The sequence below is a fragment of the Triticum aestivum genome, chromosome 7A, assembly GCF_018294505.1.
Source record: "Triticum aestivum cultivar Chinese Spring chromosome 7A, IWGSC CS RefSeq v2.1, whole genome shotgun sequence".
NCBI classification, from domain to species: domain Eukaryota; kingdom Viridiplantae; phylum Streptophyta; class Magnoliopsida; order Poales; family Poaceae; genus Triticum; species Triticum aestivum.
This window is the reverse complement of record NC_057812.1, coordinates 24587340-24608602: the sequence shown is the minus strand read 5'-3', so window position 1 is coordinate 24608602 and position 21263 is coordinate 24587340. Positions and strand designations below refer to the sequence as shown.

Sequence of the window (21263 nt, the reverse complement as noted above, 5' to 3'; positions counted from 1 at the left end):
TGGCTGAGTATTAATAATAGTCCTCATGGTTGCACGGTGAGATTATCTTCAGCAAAAGATATTTGAATCAGTGGTGGATCAATGACAACGTACAAGTGCCTTGATGACAGCTTTTCATGTTACAGTATACAGCCTCAGCCATGCAAGCAACAATGGTAACTAATAATTGTATCATGTAGTCTAGAGTCTAGACTGGAGTAGCGCATAGACGCATAGTAATATTTGATTATTAATTTCTGCAGGCAACCAAGGTAATGACGTTGTAGTCTTGGGTAATACTTCTATTTAATTAGCTATTTTGCACAATTGTTCATACATATATGTATGTGCATGGAACAACTCATTGTTAAGAACACAGAACATCATTAAATCCAGAATTTCGTATACGTACAAAGAGGGAAAAACAATGAGCTATCTGTATGAATGATGCGTGACAATGTTCTCATATTTTCATATTTACAGCCAGTGACTAAAAAAGCAATGAGATATTTGTACACTTAGGAGTCCAGTGACTAAAATATACGTCTTACAAAAAAATATTTAGAGATCCCCAGTTCAATATATTATTTCTATAATAAACTGATGATTAACTAAGGGCATAAATAATAAATTCAAGGCATCTATCCAGCATTTATGGAAATAAAAGATAATTAATAAAGAGAAAAATCACACATTTAATTTAGTGTCATTCCACTCCAGCATTGGTAGAAATAAAGTTAGGGTAACTATTCATTTTTAATATAGGCAAATGTGTTTTTTATGGTTTCGGGAATTGCATGTATTACATGTAGGACAACGTGCATAAATTTGTTCTCGGCGACCAAAACATGAAAGCAAATGATTGCCCTCTCATCTTGACACAATAATATGCCTTTGCAGGAATCACGAAAAAACATATTCAACAGATTTGTGGATAATAAAATGATATTTCATGAAGAAGCATAAAGAAATATAAGATTCCCATATATTTTGTAAATTGTGTATTTTCAACGCACCTCCCAATCTGTTACAAGTAAACATAGATTCCCAGAAATTATGTAATTTTAAAATTTTAGATCGTTAGAGGAAAATGTATATAAAACGAACTTCACATTTGCAACTATGTGGACCAGCAATACCGCCTTCATATTCATGTCAAATAAATAACTTAGTTGAAAATTATGAGAAATGGGACGACCAAAAGGGAAAAATTCATGCAAACCATCTAATCACAACTTCATCAAACAATTGTAATCCTATTTTCCCGGGATCATTGAACAAAATTACATGTTTATAACATTATTATTCTTCCCTTAAACTTTACTTCTTCAGTTTCATAAGTCATAAATAGTAAACATTAGCTAGCCCGTGCTGGGGCACGGGTTGATGACTAGTTAACATAATTGATATTGAACTTTTAAAGTTAATGTGGCCCTGTTGCAACGCACGGGCGTTCTTCTAGTATGTATATATGTGCACTTGAAATTTAAGTACAACTGTACAAGTCACTTGGGTTTTGCTTATTTGGTAAGTTTAAGGCAATATTTGTCGCAACACAATCATCATACACATTGTAAATTATAATGATACTTTGAGTTTTTTCACTATGCTTTGATTAATATCTCTATTTCTATATTTTGAGGCAAGGCACGGGCATTCAACTAGTTTTGAGGTAAGAGACTAAACCTTGTCTTTTTTTAGACAAAAGAGATAAGAAATAGACAAAAAGGTGTGCATTCAATGTCCAGAATAGTTAGTATGGCCAAAAAAAGAACTAAGCCACACCTTAATTCCATCTCTCTTCTCTTGGCAAAGAGGCACCGCTATTCCCTCCACACCACACAGCCTATTCTCCTCGAAAACAAAACCAATCACCGACTACTTCGCCAACGTCGTTTCCAACATTAACCCCATGGGCATTCGATTGCACGACATATAATGCAAATAGAACGGCCAAGAGCTAAAATCATGAGCAGCAGGGTGGATGAGTCGGAGCTAAGGAAGGTCTTCCAGATGTTCGACAAGAATGGTGACGGCCAGATCACCAAGAAGGAGCTAGGTGAGTTGCTCAAGAACCTAGGGATCTACATCGCGGACGACGAGATGGACGCAACCATGGCCAAGATTGATACCAACGGTGATGGCTGCATCGACGTCGAGGAGTTCGGCCTACTATATCGCTCCATCCTCGATGAAGGCGATGGGCCTAACGGTGGCAACATGGGCGACGAGGAGGAGGAGATGAGGGAGGCGTTCGGTGTCTTCGACCAGAACGGTGACGGCTACATCACCATTGAAGAGCTGCGGTCCGTGCTGGCAAGCCTCGGCCTCAAGCAGGGTCGCACCGTTGAGGAATGCCGCCAGATGATCAACAAGGTCGACGCCAATGGCGACGGCCGCGTCGACTTCAAGGAGTTCAGCCAGATGATGCGCGGTGGCGCGGCCAATCGTGAGGATTGACTTTATTGCATGGGAATGGTTCATTGTGGTACTATTGGTAGTTGTAGATAATTAATTGACTTTAACATGCCAATGATTCAATGTGGATTGTATACATAAATACAAATACATGAGTATGAAACGACCAATTCCTCTCTTTTAAAAAGACGGGTGAGGCTGCCTTCGTCCATGTTTTCATTTTTTTGGCTGGATTGGATTCATTATACGCTGTAAATGGTATTTATCATGGAAAACGCTAGGGTGAAGAAGCAAGTATTCCCCCTATCCACTCCTTTGACGATCATGTAGGCAGCAGGGGAGGCAACGCGCCGCCACTGGGCCCGGACCCCCACCTTCCTCCTCTCGGCGGCAGGGAGCCTTCTCCCCCTCGCGGGTCGATTTGACCTGCTCAGGGCGCGGCGCTAAGCGCTGACAGGCGGCGGTGCTGGTTGTCGCGACGGTGTCGTGGTAGGCTGCTCGCGGGCGAGTGCGTGGTGCTGTGACCTGCGGTGGCAGGCGCCCGGCTCTCCAGATATGGGCAACGTGTGGTGCGTGCTAGACAGATCCGACGCATGGATCTTGGAGGGCGACGTGGGTTGGGTAGTGGCCCGATGTTGCTGCTGCTCCTGTCATGGATGGCAGCGGCGCGGTGTGGCTCTGTCCCCTGGGTGCGGTGTCCTTCGTACGGCGTGGTTGATCCACGGTAGATCAGCATGTTTGGCTACGGCAACGACTGGCACCTAGCCAAGCCTCGGCTCATTTGCAAGCGGCCTAGTTCAGCCCTCGGTCCACTCCCCATCACCATCCATCATGGTGGCTTCCCAAGGGTGGGACAGGAGGGATCTTCCGCTCATCACTTTCGCCGGCGTAGCTGCGCGTCTCAACTGGGGTGGTGTTGGGATCTTGGATGCTGGGGTGGCGGGCCTGGTGGTGGGAGGTGCAGTGCTCGTGGGCGACACCACGACACAGGTGTGGGCTGGTTATCATGGTCGTGAGAGGGGCATGGTGACCGGTGCTCGATGTTCAATGAGGATGGTGCGGCGGGTGTCCTCGTGATTGGTCGCACCACTTTTCGGAGGCGGGGTTTTATTGCCTCGGTCATTCCATGTCTGGCCTTGGCCAGGCCGACGGTGATGGCGTCCGTTGGCGTCGTATACTTTTTGACGGCATCGTTGTGGCTTCCTTCCGGTGGTTTCGGCGTGAATAGCTTGATCCTTTGGATCGGGCGTCGGCAACACTCCGGTGCCGTAACCTTCTTGGAGGCGCCGTCTTAGAGTCCTCGGTTCGTTGGGCGCAGCTTCATCTCTTCGTGTGTGGTTTGGGCGATGTAGCCGTGTCTTGCACCATTGTATCTTTTTTTTTTTTGCAAATTTGCACCATTGTATCTTGCCTTCGGTGTGTTTTGTGTGGTGTCAAGTTGTAAGCACTGGGTTGGATGGTCGTTGCTTTATATATAAAAGTGGGGCGAGAGCCTTTTTCGGTTATACGTCATAAATTTGTAGATGGAAATACCAACTCATCTCATAGTGTTGATGTTAATTGTTTTTTCTTGAAGTTCATTGATGTTAACTGTTTGTTGGTGACTAGCTAGCCATGCTCGCGTGGCGTATGCCGCGTGTTGTCGGTGCATTGAGCTAAAGTTTTCCATATGGTAGAATAAATAAGGACCCTGAGAAGTTGTTAGGACCGGATTTTCGGGATATTAATTTCCCAAAAGCGGCCCTTGTGCTCACCAGTCCTAGGATTATTGTTAGCTGATGAGACACCAACTTGTTACAGAAACTCCAAGCAAACTACAAAATATGTAGTACAAGACCATTCTGGCCTATGGGTACAACAATTGATTTCTAGTGGTTGATGGCGGAAGCGGTTTGCGGATCATCGGCGTCTATGGGACTCCATTTCCCACAGGAACAGCTGACCAGGATAACTCCTATCTTCGTGAGGCAGTTATCTCCATTGCGTAGGTTCCGGGGCTGTCATCGCGACGTTCCTTTCCACGCAAGAAATCTGGCTAAGACAATAGCCAGGGACAAGCCAGTGAGTACTTTGAATGTACTCGCAAACATTAAGAACACAGGTATAATATAGCCACTGATAATCATGCTTTGAAATATTCCATGATTACTTTGTCAGTCATAAATGAAGCTCATGATGCATGCAAGCAGGTTAATCATGTCATATATGAATATGCAATCAGCGAGTAGAAATAGAATGCACCGATCGGGTGTCTGAAGCGACGCCTCGAAAGGATAACAATATAAAGTATGCCTCAGTCGGGCGTCTAAGCGACACCACATAAAGGGCTTATAAGTAGATAAAATATCAAGCATGCCACAGTCGGGCGTCTGTGCGACACCGCATAAAGGGCTTATAAGTAAATGAAATGACAAGCATGCCACGGTCGGGCGTCTGTGCGACACCACATAAAGGGCTTATGTATAAAAATAATCATATTGAATATCCAGGAGGTAGAACCGTCCTAGGGATACTCAATAATTCAAATAACATAAATGGTTAGTCCATAATAATAATAATCATAACCATCATGCGTCATAAGTCATGATCAATATTCTGGTTTAATGGTTTCTCCTCCGAAGACCGACACTAAGACCGACACTTGACCCATCCCAGACTGTAGTCCTTAACCATGGACACGGCTATTCGAATAGGTTTAATATCTCTACAGAGGGAGTACTCTTTACCCACTAGCAACGGATTCCTTTAGTCCATCGGGACTAATTCCGTCCACGGTCTTTTGATTGAAAACACACCTGACCACACACACCAGCCTAACTCACCAGTGTCTGGAATCATCCTTGACACCTGTTAAGCAAAACTCTAAGTGGGGAGGCTACAATCTCGACTAGCATGGGATCACAAAATTTATACTGTGCGCAAACTGGGGGAGCTACCCCCTTCGGCTACAACCGAAAACACCCATGCCCCCGGAACGGATGACTGGCTTTAATCCAGGGCCATGGAACCCTCATCGCGGTCTCTCTGTACGGTGTGTGCTAGACAGGGGTTGACAACTTACTGAACCGTACCCTACCTACGGCAGGGACAAGTGGCAGCACGAAACAAGTATGGGGGTTACTGGAACAAGACTCGATCTACGGCCGACTCAGGAGGCTTAAGTATTTCCTGCATGATTAGCTCAAGGATAATATTTCACATCCATCAGACACAACCACCACTCATCATATCTCCCGCTGCCCCGCCGGTCATAACCGTCTCGACGAGGGACAAGCTCGCGTCTACCCAAGACAGAGACTTTCCCGGATCCTTCCTGGTAGGCATGAGAGGCATATGAGGGTGATTGCTATCACAAGTATGTCCATTTCCAACAGCAAAAAAGAATTTCATCTTTGCACTCAAAGCGTATGATCATAACGTCACAAACACATAACGGATACTCCGTGTCACGGTGGTGTTGTAACTGTATTAAACAACACACGATAATATTATGCCTGAGTTCAGAAATGCTTGCCTTCAAGGTGTGGAGAGTCAGGGTGCATTCCAAAACTTTGAAAGTTTCTTCTCTCTCCCACAAATCCTAATTTTGGAAATATTTAAATTAACACATAGTTTAAAAACAGCACAAAAAAGTTGCTTGGGAAATTTTGAAATAAATATGAAAATAAACTAGACAATATTTGAGGAACAATAGAAAAAGATTCAAGTCATTTGGATTCATATTTTGAAAGTTATAGCCCGTCAAAGTTTTGGTCAAATTCTGTTTTTAAAATAAAATAGAAAAAAGAAAAACGCTTCGATGAGAATACGCTTTCGAGCAGAGGAGACGTACTCTGGGGTGATGCGCTTTCACTTAAACACGTGGACCGGTGCGGGGTCACTGACAGTGGGTCCATGGGGCCTACTGGTCAGGTTTGACCGGTCTCCTTTCCCTCTTCTTCCTCTGCCCGAGAGGGGGGGCGTGACTCCGGCGATTGGCGTCTCCTCGCGGGGCGCCGAGGGCGGGGATGGATCCGCCACCCCAGGGAGGTCCTCCCGGTGGTCGCCAGACCGGAGGGAGCTGCCGGCGGCGAGCTCCTCGGCGAAGGTGGCCTCGGGAGCTTTTGGGGGCCGGGGCTATGGTGGTTCCCAAGCTGGATTGAGGTGTTGGGCAGCTGCGCGGGATCACGGGGATTCTAATGGTGGCGCTAGTTTGACGGGAGGGGCTCGGGTTGTGACCGAATGGACTGGAGGGCGTCGGCGGCTGATCCTGCCGGAGCTGGGGAAGACGACCTCTTCTCTTCGATTGTTGGCTACGGGGGAACTAGGGGAGTGGACTGAGGTCGCATGGGTGCTCAGATGAGCTCGGGGTCTCTCTTTATAGTGCAACGAGGTCGGTTCCGCGGCGGCAGTGGATAAGGTCACCGACGAACCGCCTCTCTGTTGTTGCAGGGGGTCGTGGCAGCGACAAGCGCTAGGGGACACGCTTGTGGATGAGCTCGCGCTGCTCCAGGGGGCAGGTGGCGAGCCGGGGGGCTCGGGCGGTGCCGACCGGGGCAGGAGCCACTGTGGCCGGCCGCTTGCCGCCGTGGCCGACCTGACGGTGGCCCTGTGGAGTGCCAGGGGTGGCTCTGCGGCGAGGGGAAGGGGCGGGGTGTTGGCTGCGAGCGGGGAAGGGCCAGAACGAGCGCGAGGCGACGGCAGTGCGACGCGGCGGCTCGGTGCACGCGCGTGCAAAACGTGCGCTCTGGGCGCGCCCAGAGCACGCACGCGACGTGTTCGACCAAATGCCAGGGCATGCTAGGGGGCTCCAATCCACAAGAGAGTTAGCAGGGTGGGGCTATAGGCTTGGGAAAATCCATGTGACATGCTGGTCTAGTCAGGGGATCAAGTTCACAATGTAAACTTGAAATCATGCCAAATCTGGTTGTGCACATAGGGTGTTTGACAAAATGCCAAAGGCATCTAGGCAATTCTTGGGGTGGCACAAATTTCCAGATTGGGGTCTCTTTAGTTGAAAGAGAGGGTGGTGAGGTTAGTTTGACAAAATCAGAAACTTGTTAGTGGAAGTTTTGCAAAACATCAGTTTTGGACAGAAAGAAAACGGCATGGTTGCAAGCACTAAAAATTCTCCAATGGGTCCACTCTTCTGGACTTAAGGGTTTTGTAGCATGGGCTACAAGCAGGAGAAAGCTCAAGAGTACTAGAGCAAATTTAACTAGGGTTGCAGTAGAAAAAGCCAAACTGGACCAGAAAGCAAAAGAGGTTGATTCACTCAAATTTTTCAAAGAACATATAAGGGTTTATGCATAAAGTTGAATTACATACCACTACTAACATCCCACAATTTTGGTCAAAGTTTTAAAGAAATATTTAATTAGGTTGTAGTGAAAAATTGCTCTCTGGACCAGATTTTTAAACTTGGTGTAGAGCTCAAAATATTAAAAGAATGAAATATATTTTTGCATAAAAGTGATTTAAAAACATCACATGACACCTCCAATTTTTGTTGAAAATTTTAGATAAATATATCAAGAGGTTGCAGTGCAAATTGGGTCCTGAAACTTTAAAAAAAATCATTTCAAGGAATAAATCTCAGGGAGAATTAGTTATGCAATTAAATCCACTTTTAAGAGAAATGTTTTTCTCGAGGGAGAAAACAAGTCCAGTAATATATTTGGAAACTTTCACTTGGGATAAAACTCCATAAAAATCCAAGAAAGGATGGTACTGAAATCAAAGAAAACCCAGAAAAATGAAAAGTTTAATTTTCCTGGCAAAATTTACTTAGTAAAACAAAGGTTAAAATTTTGGGGTGTCACATAAGTGCCACATGTATGGGCTGAAGGAGGTCTGGTCGAACGTCCTTCTAACCACCCATCGTGACACATCATTTTTTTACTTCACACATGTATGCAAATAGGGACAAAAACAGATGGTGTCAGCGGGAATCTTTTGGGTTTTTCAAACATTAAAATGTTGTATCTCTTATATGAAAAATCAGATTGAATCTGTTTTCACCATTAAATCCGCCACGGAGAGGACTTCAAAACTAGATCTCATATCAATATTTTTCGATGATATCTTTTTGCGGTCAAAAGTTGCCATGTCTATTTGCGTATAAATTGTCATGATGTTTACATTGAAGTTGTGATATTATGTTTGAACTACTTTTTCTTCCATGTTTAAAGTAAATTTTGACATGTTACAAAAAGGGAATTAAGAAATTAAACTTGCCATTGTGAATTACTAAAATTTTCCATGATCCATAAAATAATTTTGACATGGTTCATAATTAAGAAAAATCCGTCGTCAATTACTTTAAAAATGCATGGTCAATGACTCCAATTTTCCATGAACTAGAAACTAAAATTGACATGGTGAATTACTAAAATTGGCCATGATACATGCACTCAAATTTGCCATGGTTCGTACAAAAATAATTTCCATGCTCAAAATACTAGAATTGCCATGGTCAAAATACTAAAATTGACGTGATCTATAAACTAAAATTGCCATGATCTATAAACTAAATTTAACATGATGAATTGCCATGATCCATGAATTAAATTTTCCGTGGTTAATTACTAAAAATTTACATGGTCAGTTAATAAAATTTTCCAATAATAGTTGAAATACAATTGTAGCTTTAAATCTAGAAAAAACATATCATGTCAATTTTAGTGTAAACACTATGACAACTTCAGTGCAACATCATGGCAACTTTCGGCCAAAAAGAGTCGTCAAAACATAGCAATATGGTATCTAGTTTTGAAGATCTCGTCGAGAGGGATTTAGTGATGAAAATGGATTTTTTATCGGATTTTCTATTTAAGAGATAAAACATTTTAAAGTCCGATAAACCAGAAAGATTCCAGTCATGTCATCTGTTTGATGCGCCAAAATGGATGGTAATGGGGCATTTGGACAATATTGATTTGTGCCACACGTGTGGCACTTATTATTTGGGATAAATAATTATATGTTAGGTTGTTTGATTGGTTGTTATTTAGATAATCGATGACACATGTTGGGTAACATCCATCCATTACGGCAATAGAATGCTAGGAATTCAAATATATCAAGGAAAAATAAAAAATAAAGTTAAAACTATACACTAACCTCCATACAAATAAAATCTACAGTAATACATTACATTACAAATTAAACAAACACTTACCAATATACACTACTTAATCCAAACGTACTTCCTCCGTCCGAAAATACTTGTCGGAGAAATGGATACAAATGGATGTATTTAGAACTAAAATACATCTAGATTCATCTATTCCTCGGACAAGTATTTTTGGACGGAAGGAGTATTATATACGCATAATCTATCATCCGATGGGGCGAAAATCTCCCAAGCGGTGGATCGAGGGGTGGCGAGGATGGCGGCCGGGGACGAGGACATGGTGAGGATGGTAGACGCCAGACTTCTATAGGGCTCGTGGGTGAGAACATCGGCAACGGGCATCGGGCGTACTGACACGATGATGTGTCGAAAGATGACAAGGAGAACAGCAAGGATGCGTGTCGTGCGGCGACCAGGGACGGCATCGACAGTACAACGGAGAATGAGGGTCACCAGGGAGGAAGAGAGAGCATCGACAATACTCGAGAGGTAGAGCCTGGTGGAAGGCTTGGGTTCGTAGAGTTATTCCGCAATCCCGTGAGGGGGCTGTCTGTATAACCACAATTAGCAGCATTTAGGTCCATGGGCGCGCCGCCGACGTAGAAGTGGTGACTAGCAGTGCCCATGCTAAAGGAACGCTCCTAGTATACTATTTATATATTTGTATAATGTTATAGGCCATTGTTAGTTACATGCCTAAATTTGGGTATAATATTTGGGCTTGTTTTAATTTCTGTAGGGAATTTAGCAGCACACATTTTAATGCACACACGGTTCGTAGAAGCCATTAGTGCCTAGAAAGAGAGTACACACTGCTAGTCTGATTTATCATATTGAAATCATAGAAAATACAACAGCTGCTCTAAAATAATAGAAACTAGCTATGAATTCTGCCATGGTGTCATTATATAACCACTTGAAGTTGTGGTCAGTATGTGAAAGTGTTATACAAAGGTTTTGATATATGTTGCTTACATATCGAATGAATTATCCTATTTTATATGGGGGGAGTGTGTTTGGTTTGAGAGAGCTAGATGGTAGCATTGTTTTCTCTATAACTTCAAAAGTTCGTACCAATGTTATAGAACATTTTTCATTACATGCCAATTTTTTAGGGTGGCTTGTTCTCATATTTTTAGGGAATTTAATAAATGTCACATTAGTACAGTAATTAGTGGCGCTCACTCTAACTACACAGACTGCTAGTAAGTAAGGGGGGGGGGGGGGGGGATCACAACTTATGTGTATAAGTTCGTATCTTTACTTTATGTCTTATTATTCTTTTAACATATTGAAATTAGTGGTATCTGCTTGCATTGGGCTGATCTTGACTATATGCATAATACTAAGAACTTAACTAATAGTTAACTGCCCATTGTTCATTGGTATTGTTCAAAACATCATCAGTGCAATGGATTCAACCAGAAGAATTCCCGCTACTGATCCAGCTGGGATTACTTATCAAATCATCACAGCAGTATGGAGTGCATATCGAAATTTCTTAAACATTTCTATCTGAGTTCGCATCTCGTTGTTTTGCATGTGTATAACACTAATTTGTATTTTTTGCTCATCCATCTTGACGTGTTTCTCTCATGCATCTGTCAACGCATCATCCAACTAGGCTCTGACTGATCGCCTGCAGTAATCAATAAACTTGTGCCCGTAAGCCACTAAGAGATCGACGCATATCCATGTGTGGCAAGAGAACTTTCTCCATGTGTGTGCACATAATGTCAGAGTTGCATGTGAAGTTGCTAAGAGCATCTTCAATAGAAGATGTAGATGTAAAAAATACATAACTTTTGCATCTCCAGATGCCAAAAATAGTGTTCCAACAGATGATGCAGATGCAAAAAAAATTTACATCTCTATAACACTTCGCGATGCAAATTTGCATGTCCACCTCCAGGAGATGTCAAAACGCGGTCTCCCGCCAACTGCTGAACTGCAACCTCCCCCCAATCTTCATCCTCCCGCCACCCGCTGCCGCACACGCGCTCGGCCGCCACCCAAATCAGTGTGCCGCCGCTGCCTCGCCGCGGATCAACCTCTACCTCGCCGTCTGCTCCCGATTCCGTCCACTTTCGGCTCCCACCAACCGTTGTATGGCCCTATTTGGGCCACCGTCGCTCTGCTCCGCCCAGACCGCGCCGGGCCGCCCGCTCCATCGCCGACCCTGCTCCACCTAGACCCCGCCAGGCCGCCACGGCTCCGCAACGACCCCTCCCCCTCCACCCCGACCCCGCTATTGCCGCCCCGGCACCGTCGCGCTCTGCCCCGGCCCCGCCTCCTCCGCCCCGACACCACCTCGATCGCTGCACCGCACCCCACTAGCCCGCCCCATCGACGCCATGATGCCGAGGGGCCAGACGGGGTTCTTTGGTGTGAGGGCGAAGCCCTCCGGCAACTGCAGGGTCGAGTTCTCTGATGCCGGCCGCCGCTTTTGGCTTGGCACGTACCCCACCTTCCACGAGGCCGTGCGTGCCTACGACGTGGCGGTGTGGCGTGCCGGGAGGCCTACGAAGGACCTCAACTTCCGAGAGAGTGAGACCCAGGCGGATGCGGAGTTGCTCGTGCCAGGGGGCATTCACATGGAAGAGATCATGACGAACAAGAATAAGAAGATGCCGCAATTGTCATCAGTCCGAGCGATAGAGATGAGGCAGCGATGGCGAGGTTCACTCGTGAGCAGGCCAGGCAGGAGTTCTTCTAGAGGTGCGAGGCCGAGCAGAAGAAGAAGAAGAAGAAGAAGAAGAAGAAGAAGAACAAGGAGGATGAGGCCGGCCCCTCGAAGGTCATCCCCGTCTAGTCCTTGGAGGAGGACTGGGGCAACTCGGAGGAGGAGGCTAAGGGCTATGACGACCCGGACAAGGATCAGTTCTAGAAGGAGTTCGAGAACTCCGATGACAAGGACTAGTTTCATCTTCAGTGTAGTTCAAGTAGTAGTAATTCGAACTAGTAGTAGTAGATGAATGTAGTACCTCGAACTAGTAGTAGGTGAACTAGTAGTAGTTGAGTTTCCTATGTATTTATGAATTAGAACTATGTTTAATTATGTTTGAAATGAAGTAGTAGTTGAATTTTCTATGTTTGAAATATAGGTTTCAAATGAAGAAGTAGTAGTTGAAGTATAGATTTACATATCCATTTGCATCTCCAATATACATCTTCTGTTGGAGTTGGCATTTTTTTAAGATACAAAAAACACGTTTTGAAGATGTAAATTTTTACATCTCCTGTTTTCCAACCCTAAATTTGCATCTTCTATTGGAGATGCTTTAACTAGTTGCATGTGAAGCTGCACAGAAGAGTGCCCGACAGAAGCCCCTCATAGTAAGGAGCGGTGCTATTCCGCCTTGGTGCACACGTGCCTTGGTAGTTCGTGGTGTGCGAAGTCTGGGACTGTCCATTTGACAGTCGACTGAAATGCAAATGTATTTCAATCAAATTTCCTAACAAATAGACAGAGGACAATTGTATGTCTCTTTCCCTGTATGTCAACGAACAAAGCCCACACATGTGTATGTTCGGGCTAAAAGTATGACCAAAAACACCGAAACCCAAAAGAGGTTTGTTGCTTTTGATCCGGTTCCCCTGGACCACAAAACAGCTGCGCCTGTAATTTGTAAAATACTGTACAAATGTGTATCTCCATTGTGTCAACTTACACTGTCATTACACAGAAAATACAATCAAATAACACTGTCATTACAGTCTAGTTACAGCCATTTGTGAGAAAATTAGTCTGTCATTACAGTATACTGGTAACTTGCAGTTTACAGTCTAGATACACAACACTTACAGTCAAATTAGCACTCTAAAAATTACAGTGTATTTACATACTCATACTGTTTGAAATTACAGTGACATTATGACTGGAACTTATAGAAAATCTATCTATCTATTATGTAACTAAGACAAAAGACAAATAAGACACCACGTTCCTCCAAATAATCTAAAATAATATACATCATTGATCAGCAATACGTATGCCTGAGATTTAAAGATGCGTTACATGCCTAAAGTAATAAAGTTATGTATATTGAACCGACATGTATAAGATGCATGAAAAAGTTGGAAAGAAACAAGTCAAAAAAAAGTTTAAAAGAAGAGAGGAGTTTGGATGGGCACTTACACAACATGATGAGGGGAAGTACGACTGATTTGATATAGTCACGTACAAACAATACACATGCAATTGTTCTCAAAAAGAAAAGAAAAAAAGTACACGTGTAATCCAAATCCAACATGAGCACGTGCAAGACCATGCAACGTACACATTATGGAAAGGTAACAGGTGGGCTGGTCTTTCCGGGCAGAAAACATACACGTATAAACCGGTGACCCTACAGGAAATTAGAAAGGAAAGTTTAGCCTATTCTCTCCTAAAAAAGAAAGCCTTAGTTTGCTTTAAAAAAAGAAAAGCCCCGCTCGCTCTCCCATTGCACGTATATGCATGAGCTCTACCATACAAAGTCCACGACGTGGAGACCGTCGCCGCTACGCAACGCTAGAACGTTTTGTTGAAGCTTGAGGATATCTTGGTTGGCACGAAGTGGAATTGGCTGGGTATGTATCTGGGGTGGCAGGATCCAAAGAAGAAGTGTTGGGCTAGCGCAACAGCAAAGTGACACGGTTGATCCCGGAGGCCGTCGAGATCATGGTCACAAGCACGAAGATCCGCCCAGGTTTGGTCATGGAAGTACTGTTAGTTGGTGCACGAGATCATGGTCGCAAGCACGAAAACCCGTCTAGGTTTGTCAGCTACGGCCAGATAATCACATTGCCCCGGTGAGACGTGACAGGGAGATGCACCAGCCGGATGACGGAATTTTCCTCCTCTTCACAATCAGGTGTTTCCTCAGCCTCTGTGACCGCGGATGAGACTATAGGCAGAACGAGATACTATTTGGCCAGTCTATGAAGTGCACTCGCCAGTTGGGCAGCTATATATACTGGGTTCATCCTCTGCACATGGACCAGGTGTGAAGAAGCGTGTACATTCAAACACGGACTTGCGACGCTAATCTAAGCAACCAACAGTGGCTAACAGTATCTCTATTGCAGACACATGCATGACAAGCATGCTAAACGGCATGCCGGACACGTCGAAGACCATGGACGAGACCAATCAAACCTTCGGCAAGGTCACCTTCATAGTAAGTTCATATGTAATAATTCTGATCATTATTTCTTACCAGATTGCACTTGTGGGTGCAGATTAAATAGTTACGATAAAAGAAGTATGCATATGAATACGTATCTAAAGTATGAATGCATGGGAGCAATCGGGGTAGGTCAAAATCTATCCGGGTAACATTGTATGTGCTATGCTCATAACTTATGTCAGCGAAATACCTCGGTTGAGCTTCTGCTATTCCTTTTTTTTTTCAGGGATGCCTTTCCAATGTTACATCTGTACATTGAATTAGAAAAGCCACACCTCCATTAAGCAGATCTTCCATGATCTTAAATTAAAATACGATCAAATTTAGTGTACCAAACTTTTCCAATTGTTTTATAAACATGTTGTGCTGTTTAAGATTTCACCACGGTAATCTAAAATATTAGTTCGACAATATCATTGTGTGTGAATTCAGGAGAGCAAAATTTGGCCATCCAACATTTAACAGTGCAGAAGTATCAAACGCTTCACCAATTAGATTATAATCCATAATTAATTTCTATTTTAATAAATTAGGCGGGTGCAAGTTCTATGTACTAATCATACTAGGCTAAAGATTATGCGAGAATATGTAGCCAACTCACCCTCACGGTTGACATGGGAAACCCACTCAACCATATAGTAATTTACATCCAAGACATCACAACTTCGGTTTAGGAAACTCGGCAAAAGCAATGCTTTAATATAGTGATATAGGAACTTGACATTGGCTAAATAAAAGTATGCTAGCCAGGAGGGAGATCAAAATAACTGGACATGAAACTATATGTGGAATCGCTACGTACTTCGCATCATGGATGAACTCAAAAAAAATCAAATCTTCTCAATGAAACAATAAAACCAATTCATGAAGTTAGCAGTACAATTTTCTTAATAAAAATCACATTTACACTTGCTAATGTACCGAGACAAAGGCATCACCATTAAATACAAATAAATACAAGCCTTCTTGGACCATATGTTGAAACTGAAAATTGTACTTTATAATAGATACACATTTAAATGTAATAGTTCTGTATTATTCATTGTTAGTCAAAAACATTTATTAGTTTTAATAAACCTTACGAATGAACTGAAATAGCCTAATAAATAATTTAAAGTTATGGTTGTATACAATGTATACTTAAAAGGGAAAATATATTTAAGATGACAAAATATAGCTTCCAACATATGAAAGTGAGGAAAGGATGATGGAGACTATGATTCCCCCACAAGTCGGGATGAGACTCCGGACGAAAAAAAGAGAAAAAAAAGAGGCCAAAAAAAGAGAAGACAAAAAAAAAACAAAAAACAAAATGAGAGAAAAAGAGAGAAGGGGCAATGCTACTATCGTTTTACCACACTTGTTCTTCAAAGTAGCACCATGATCTTCATGATAGAGAGTCTCCTATGTTGTCACTTTCATATACTAGTGGGAATCTTTCATTATAGAACTTGGCTTGTATATTCCAATGATGGGCTTCCTCAAAATGCCCTAGGTCTTCTTGAGCAAGCGAGTTGGATGCACACCAACTTAGTTTCTTTTTGAGCTTTCATACATTTATAGCTCTAGTGCATCCGTTGCATTGCAATCCCTACTCACTCACATTGATATCTATTGATGGGCATCTCCATAGCCCGTTGATACGCCTAGTTGATGTGAGACTATCTTCTCGTTTTTGTCTTCTCCACAACCACCATTCTATTCCACCTATAGTGCTATGTCCATGGCTCACTGTAACACCCCGGATGTAATTTACCTTATATGTACTCCAACTCTTGTCGTTTTCGGCGCTAAGTTATTTTATTTCCTCGGGTTCGGGTTTTTGTCTCCGTACGTTGTTGTCATTGGTCATGCATCTCATATCATGTCATCATGTGCATTGCATTTGCATACGTGTTCGTCTCATGCATCCGAGCATTTTCCCCGTTGTCCGTTTTGCATTCCGGCGCTCCTATCTGCTCCGGTGGCCCTTTCTACCTTTCTTTCGTGTGTGGGGGTTAAACATTTCCGGATTGGACCGAGACTTGCCAAGTGGCATTGGTTTACTACCGGTAGACCGCCTGTCAAGTTTTATACCATTTGGACTTCGTTTGATGCTCCAACGGTTATCCGAGGGACCGAGAAGGCCTTGTGTGTGTTGCAGCCCAACACCCTTCCAATTTGGCCCAAAACCCACCTAAACCCTCTCCATGATCTAGAGCGTTCGATCACGATCGCATGACCGAAAACTGCACCTCATTTGGACACTCCTACCTCCCTCTATGCCTATAAATATCACCCCCTCCGAAATCCACTGTACCTCTCCCCCGAAACCCTAAAAATCCCCTCTCTCCGCACCAGACGTGTCCGTCCGCCGCCGGAGCCGCGCCGCCGCCCGCACCCTACCACTGGGCGCCACGTGGCACCACCAGCGCCTCATCCGCCGCGGCCAGCCCGGCCCGCGGGAGGCCCTCCCGGGCCCGGCCGCCGCCTCCCCGCGCCCAGCGCTCCGCCGCCCGAGGCCGCGCCTCTGCCGCCCACCGTCTCCCTTCGCCGCCCAGCTCCGCCACCGGCTACAATTTCGGCCGCCGGCACCGGCGAACCCCGCCCGCGGTACACCGCGTCCGCCGCACGCCCGCACCGGCAAACTCCTCCTCCCTGACTCCGGCGAACCCTCCGGCCGGCGCCCTCCTCACCAAGCCCCCGACGAGCTCCAGCGAGCGCCAAGTCCGGCGACATCTCTGGCGACTCCGAGCTTCTCCGGCGAGCGCATCGGTTCTCGTGCATGATCTGGATCTTGATCTGGGATATTTTCTCTCGGTTGACTTTCTCCCGAAACCCTAGATAAATTGCATTTTTCATCATGTTATATCTCCGCATCCGTAGCTCCGTTTTGGGCGTATAGCATATCAAAATGGTCGTCTCAGTGAGTACATCATTTCCATCTCATTGCACCATTTTCATTTGAGCTCATCTTGATGCCCGAAATGCTGTTGGAAGAGAGCTATTTGAGTTGATTGTCAGATCTGCTGCACCAAATAGCTATTTGTCAATTTTGTCATGATTAATGTGTGCATGATATGCTCCTGAGTTCTACATGTGTTTTGTAATATGTTTTGCCATCTTTACAGAGGTGCTATCCATGTATTTTTGTGATATGTGTGGTGACTAGCACAAGCTTGCAAAGTGGTGCATTCGTTAATACTAATTTCAGGGACTTAGAATTTCTCTAAGTCCTTGATCTGTTTTTTATCAATATGCCATATGTTCATGTTGTTTCCTAGTGATCTGTGCCTCTTTTGAGGATGATCAGTAAGGATGATTTGTTAACCTTGTGGTGCTCTATCCATCCATGTCTTTGTTTGAAATTATGGAGCACCCTGGCTTGAGTCAATCGAGCTCTACTTTTGCTATTTCGTAATTCCTGGCAGATTGTCTACTTGTTAGCGATTTTGCCGAGGATGTTGTTGTTGATCCGTGCATGTTATGTTGTTGTTCTTGCCATGTCTAGCTTATACAATGTGTATTCTTGATGGGTGTATGCTTAGATTGTAATGCCTTGCTCTGTAGTGAGTGCATCGAGCTCGTGAATATGCGTACTTGCTATCAGATTTGCATGCTCCAGTTTTTCACTAAGTCTGTAATCTGTTTATCTTTTTGCCATGTTCACATGCTTGCAATTGTATTTTCTGATCCCTTTTAGCTCAAGGTCACTTAGGGACTTTTGTTAAGCTCTTTGAGTAGCTTCATGTCATGCCTTGCTTTACCATGTTAAGTTCCTGTAGCATATAGTTTTCATGCTCCTAAGTGTGCTACCTGATCTAAAATTCCAGGCTAGTGTTAATTTCACAAGTCTAAAACCTGTTTACCAATTGCACTTTTGCCATGATTGTTTGAACCTGTTAATGGATGAATTGGCCGTAGCTCAGTGTTCATCTTTTGCTAAGCTTTATGAGTGGATCCCTGCCATGCATTTTGTTGCCACGTTTGAGTGTTGTAGATTAATTATCTCGATGCATTTAGATGGCTACTTGCTGTTTATCGCACACCGGTGCCATATTTGTTTTGCTTGCCATTTCCAAACCGTGTCTCCGATTCCGGTGTTTTTTATATCGATTTCAACCGAAATCACCTCACCTTTCCAGTGGAACTCTTGGATTTTCAAGTTTAGGCCAGGTTCATTCATTCCTTGTCAAATCTTGCATATGCATCACATATCGCATCCCGCATAGCATACCATGTTTGCATCATGTTGTTTGAGCTTTGCACGTGGTTGATTGTGTTCCTTTTGCTTGTTTGTCTTGTTTGGGTAGAGCTGGGAGACGAGTTCGCTAATGAGGAGCCCTTTGAGTTTGCTTTTGAGGATCCAGTCAACTCTGACAACTTTGCAGGCAAGATGATCATACCCTCGAAATCACTTCTATCTTTGCTTTGCTAGATGCTCGCTCTTTTGCTATGCCTATGCTATGATGCCTACCACTTGCTTAACATGCCTCCCAAATTGCCATGTCAAACCTCTAACCCACCATGTCCTAGCAAACCGTTGATTGGCTATGTTACCGCTTTGCTCAGCCCCTCTTATAGCGTTGCTAGTTGCAGGTGAAGATTGGAGATCGTTCCTTGTTGGAACATTATTTTCTTCTTGGGATATAATTATTTTTACCTGTTATCTTAATGCATCTATATACTTGGTAAAGGGTGGAAGGCTCGGCCTTTTGCCTAGTGTTTTGTTCCACTCTTGCCGCCCTAGTTTCTGTCATATCGGTGTTATGTTCCCGGATTTTGCGTTCCTTACGCGGTTGGGTGATAATGGTAACCCCTTGACAGTCCGCCTTGAATAAAACTCCTCCAGCAATGCCCAACCTTGTTTTTACCATTTTCCACCTAGCCTCTTTTTCCCTTGGGTTTCCGGAGCCCGAGGGTCATCTTATTTCAACCCCCCTAGGCCAGTGCTCCTCTGAGTGTTGGTCCGACCGAGCAGACTGCGGGGCCACCTCGGGGAAACTTGAGGTTTGGTTTTACTCGTAGGATGTCTCATCTGAGTGTGCCCTGAGAACGAGATATGTGCAGCTCCTATCGGGATTTGTCGGCACATTCGGGCGGTGTTGCTGGTTTTGTTTTAACTTGTCGAAGTTGTCTTGTAGAACCGGGATGCCGAGTCTAATCGGAATGTCTCGGGAGAAGGTATATCCTTCGTTGACCGTGACAGATTTTCATGGGCTAAGTTGGGACTCCCCTGCAGGGATTTGAACTTTCAAAAGTCGTGCCCGCGGTTATGGGCAGATAGGAATTTGTTAATGTCCGGCTGTAGATAACTTGAACCTTAACTTAATTAAAATGAATCAACTATGTGTGTTACCGTGATGGTCTCTTCTCGGCGGAGTCCGGGAAGTGAACACGGTGTTGGAGTAATGTTTGCCATAGGTTGTTCTCTAGTTCTTCGTTCGTGCTTTGCCTCCTCTTCTCGCTCTCTTTTGTGAACAGGTTAGCCACCATATATGCTAGTCGCTTGCTGCAGCTCCACATATTACCTTACCTTTCCTATAAGCTTAAATAGTCTTGATCGCGAGGGTGCGAGATTGCTGAGTCCCCGTGGCTCACAGATTACTTCGAAACCAGATGCAGGGCCCGATGACTCTGTTCCAGATGATGCGCTTGAGCTCAAGTGGGAGTTCAACGAAGACTCACGTCGTTACTATGTGTCTTTCCCTGATGATCAGTAGTGGTGCCCAGTTGGGGCGATCGGGACCATGTCGCATGTTGGGGTTGATCTTTTATTTTGGTACCATAGTCGGGCCATCATTGTACTGGTTGATGTAATGCTATTTATGTACTTTGTGTGATGTGGCGAGTGTAAGCCAACTTTGTACCTTTCCCCTTATTATCTATTTACATGGGTTGTTGTGAAGATTACCTTACTTGCGACATTGCTTTCAATGCGGTCATGCCTCTAAGTCGTGCTTCGACACGTAGGAGATATAGCCGCATCGAGGGCATTACAAGTTGGTAATCAGAGCCTTCCCCGACCTTAGGAGCTGAAGGAAATATGCCCTAGAGGCAATAATAGAGTTATTATTTATTTCCTTATTTCATGATAAATGTTTATTATTCATGCTAGAATTGTATTAACCGGAAACATAATACATGTGTGAATACATAGACAAACTTAGTGTCACTAGTATGCCTCCACTTGACTAGCTCGTTAATCAAAGATGGTTATGTTTCCTAACCATGAACAAAGTGTTGTTATTTGATTAACGAGGTCACATCATTAGTTGAATGATCTGATTGACATGACCCATTCCATTAGCTTAGCACCCAATTGTTTAGTATGTTGCTATTGCTTTCTTCATGACTTATACATGTTCCTATGACTATTAGATTATGCAACTCCCGTTTACTGGAGGAACACTTTGTGTGCTACCAAACATCACAATGTAACTGGGTGATTATAAAGGAGCTCTACAGGTGTCTCCAAAGGTAGATGTTGGGTTGGCGTATTTCGAGATTAGGATTTGTCACTCCGATTGTCGGAGAGGTATCTCTGGGCCCTCTCGGTAATGCACATCACATAAGCCTTGCAAGCATTGCAACTAATGAGT

At 44.1% G+C, this 21263-nt stretch overlaps 1 protein-coding gene across 1 annotated transcript; it reads left to right on the top strand.

Moving 5' to 3' along the window:
- Positions 1 to 1222: 1222 nt before the first annotated feature.
- On the top strand, positions 1223 to 2567 carry LOC123151662 (probable calcium-binding protein CML28). The gene has a single exon (XM_044571337.1). The coding sequence runs from the start codon at positions 1918 to 1920 to the stop codon at positions 2437 to 2439; it is 522 nt and encodes a 173-aa protein (XP_044427272.1). The 5' UTR covers positions 1223 to 1917; the 3' UTR covers positions 2440 to 2567.
- Positions 2568 to 21263: the final 18696 nt, after the last annotated feature.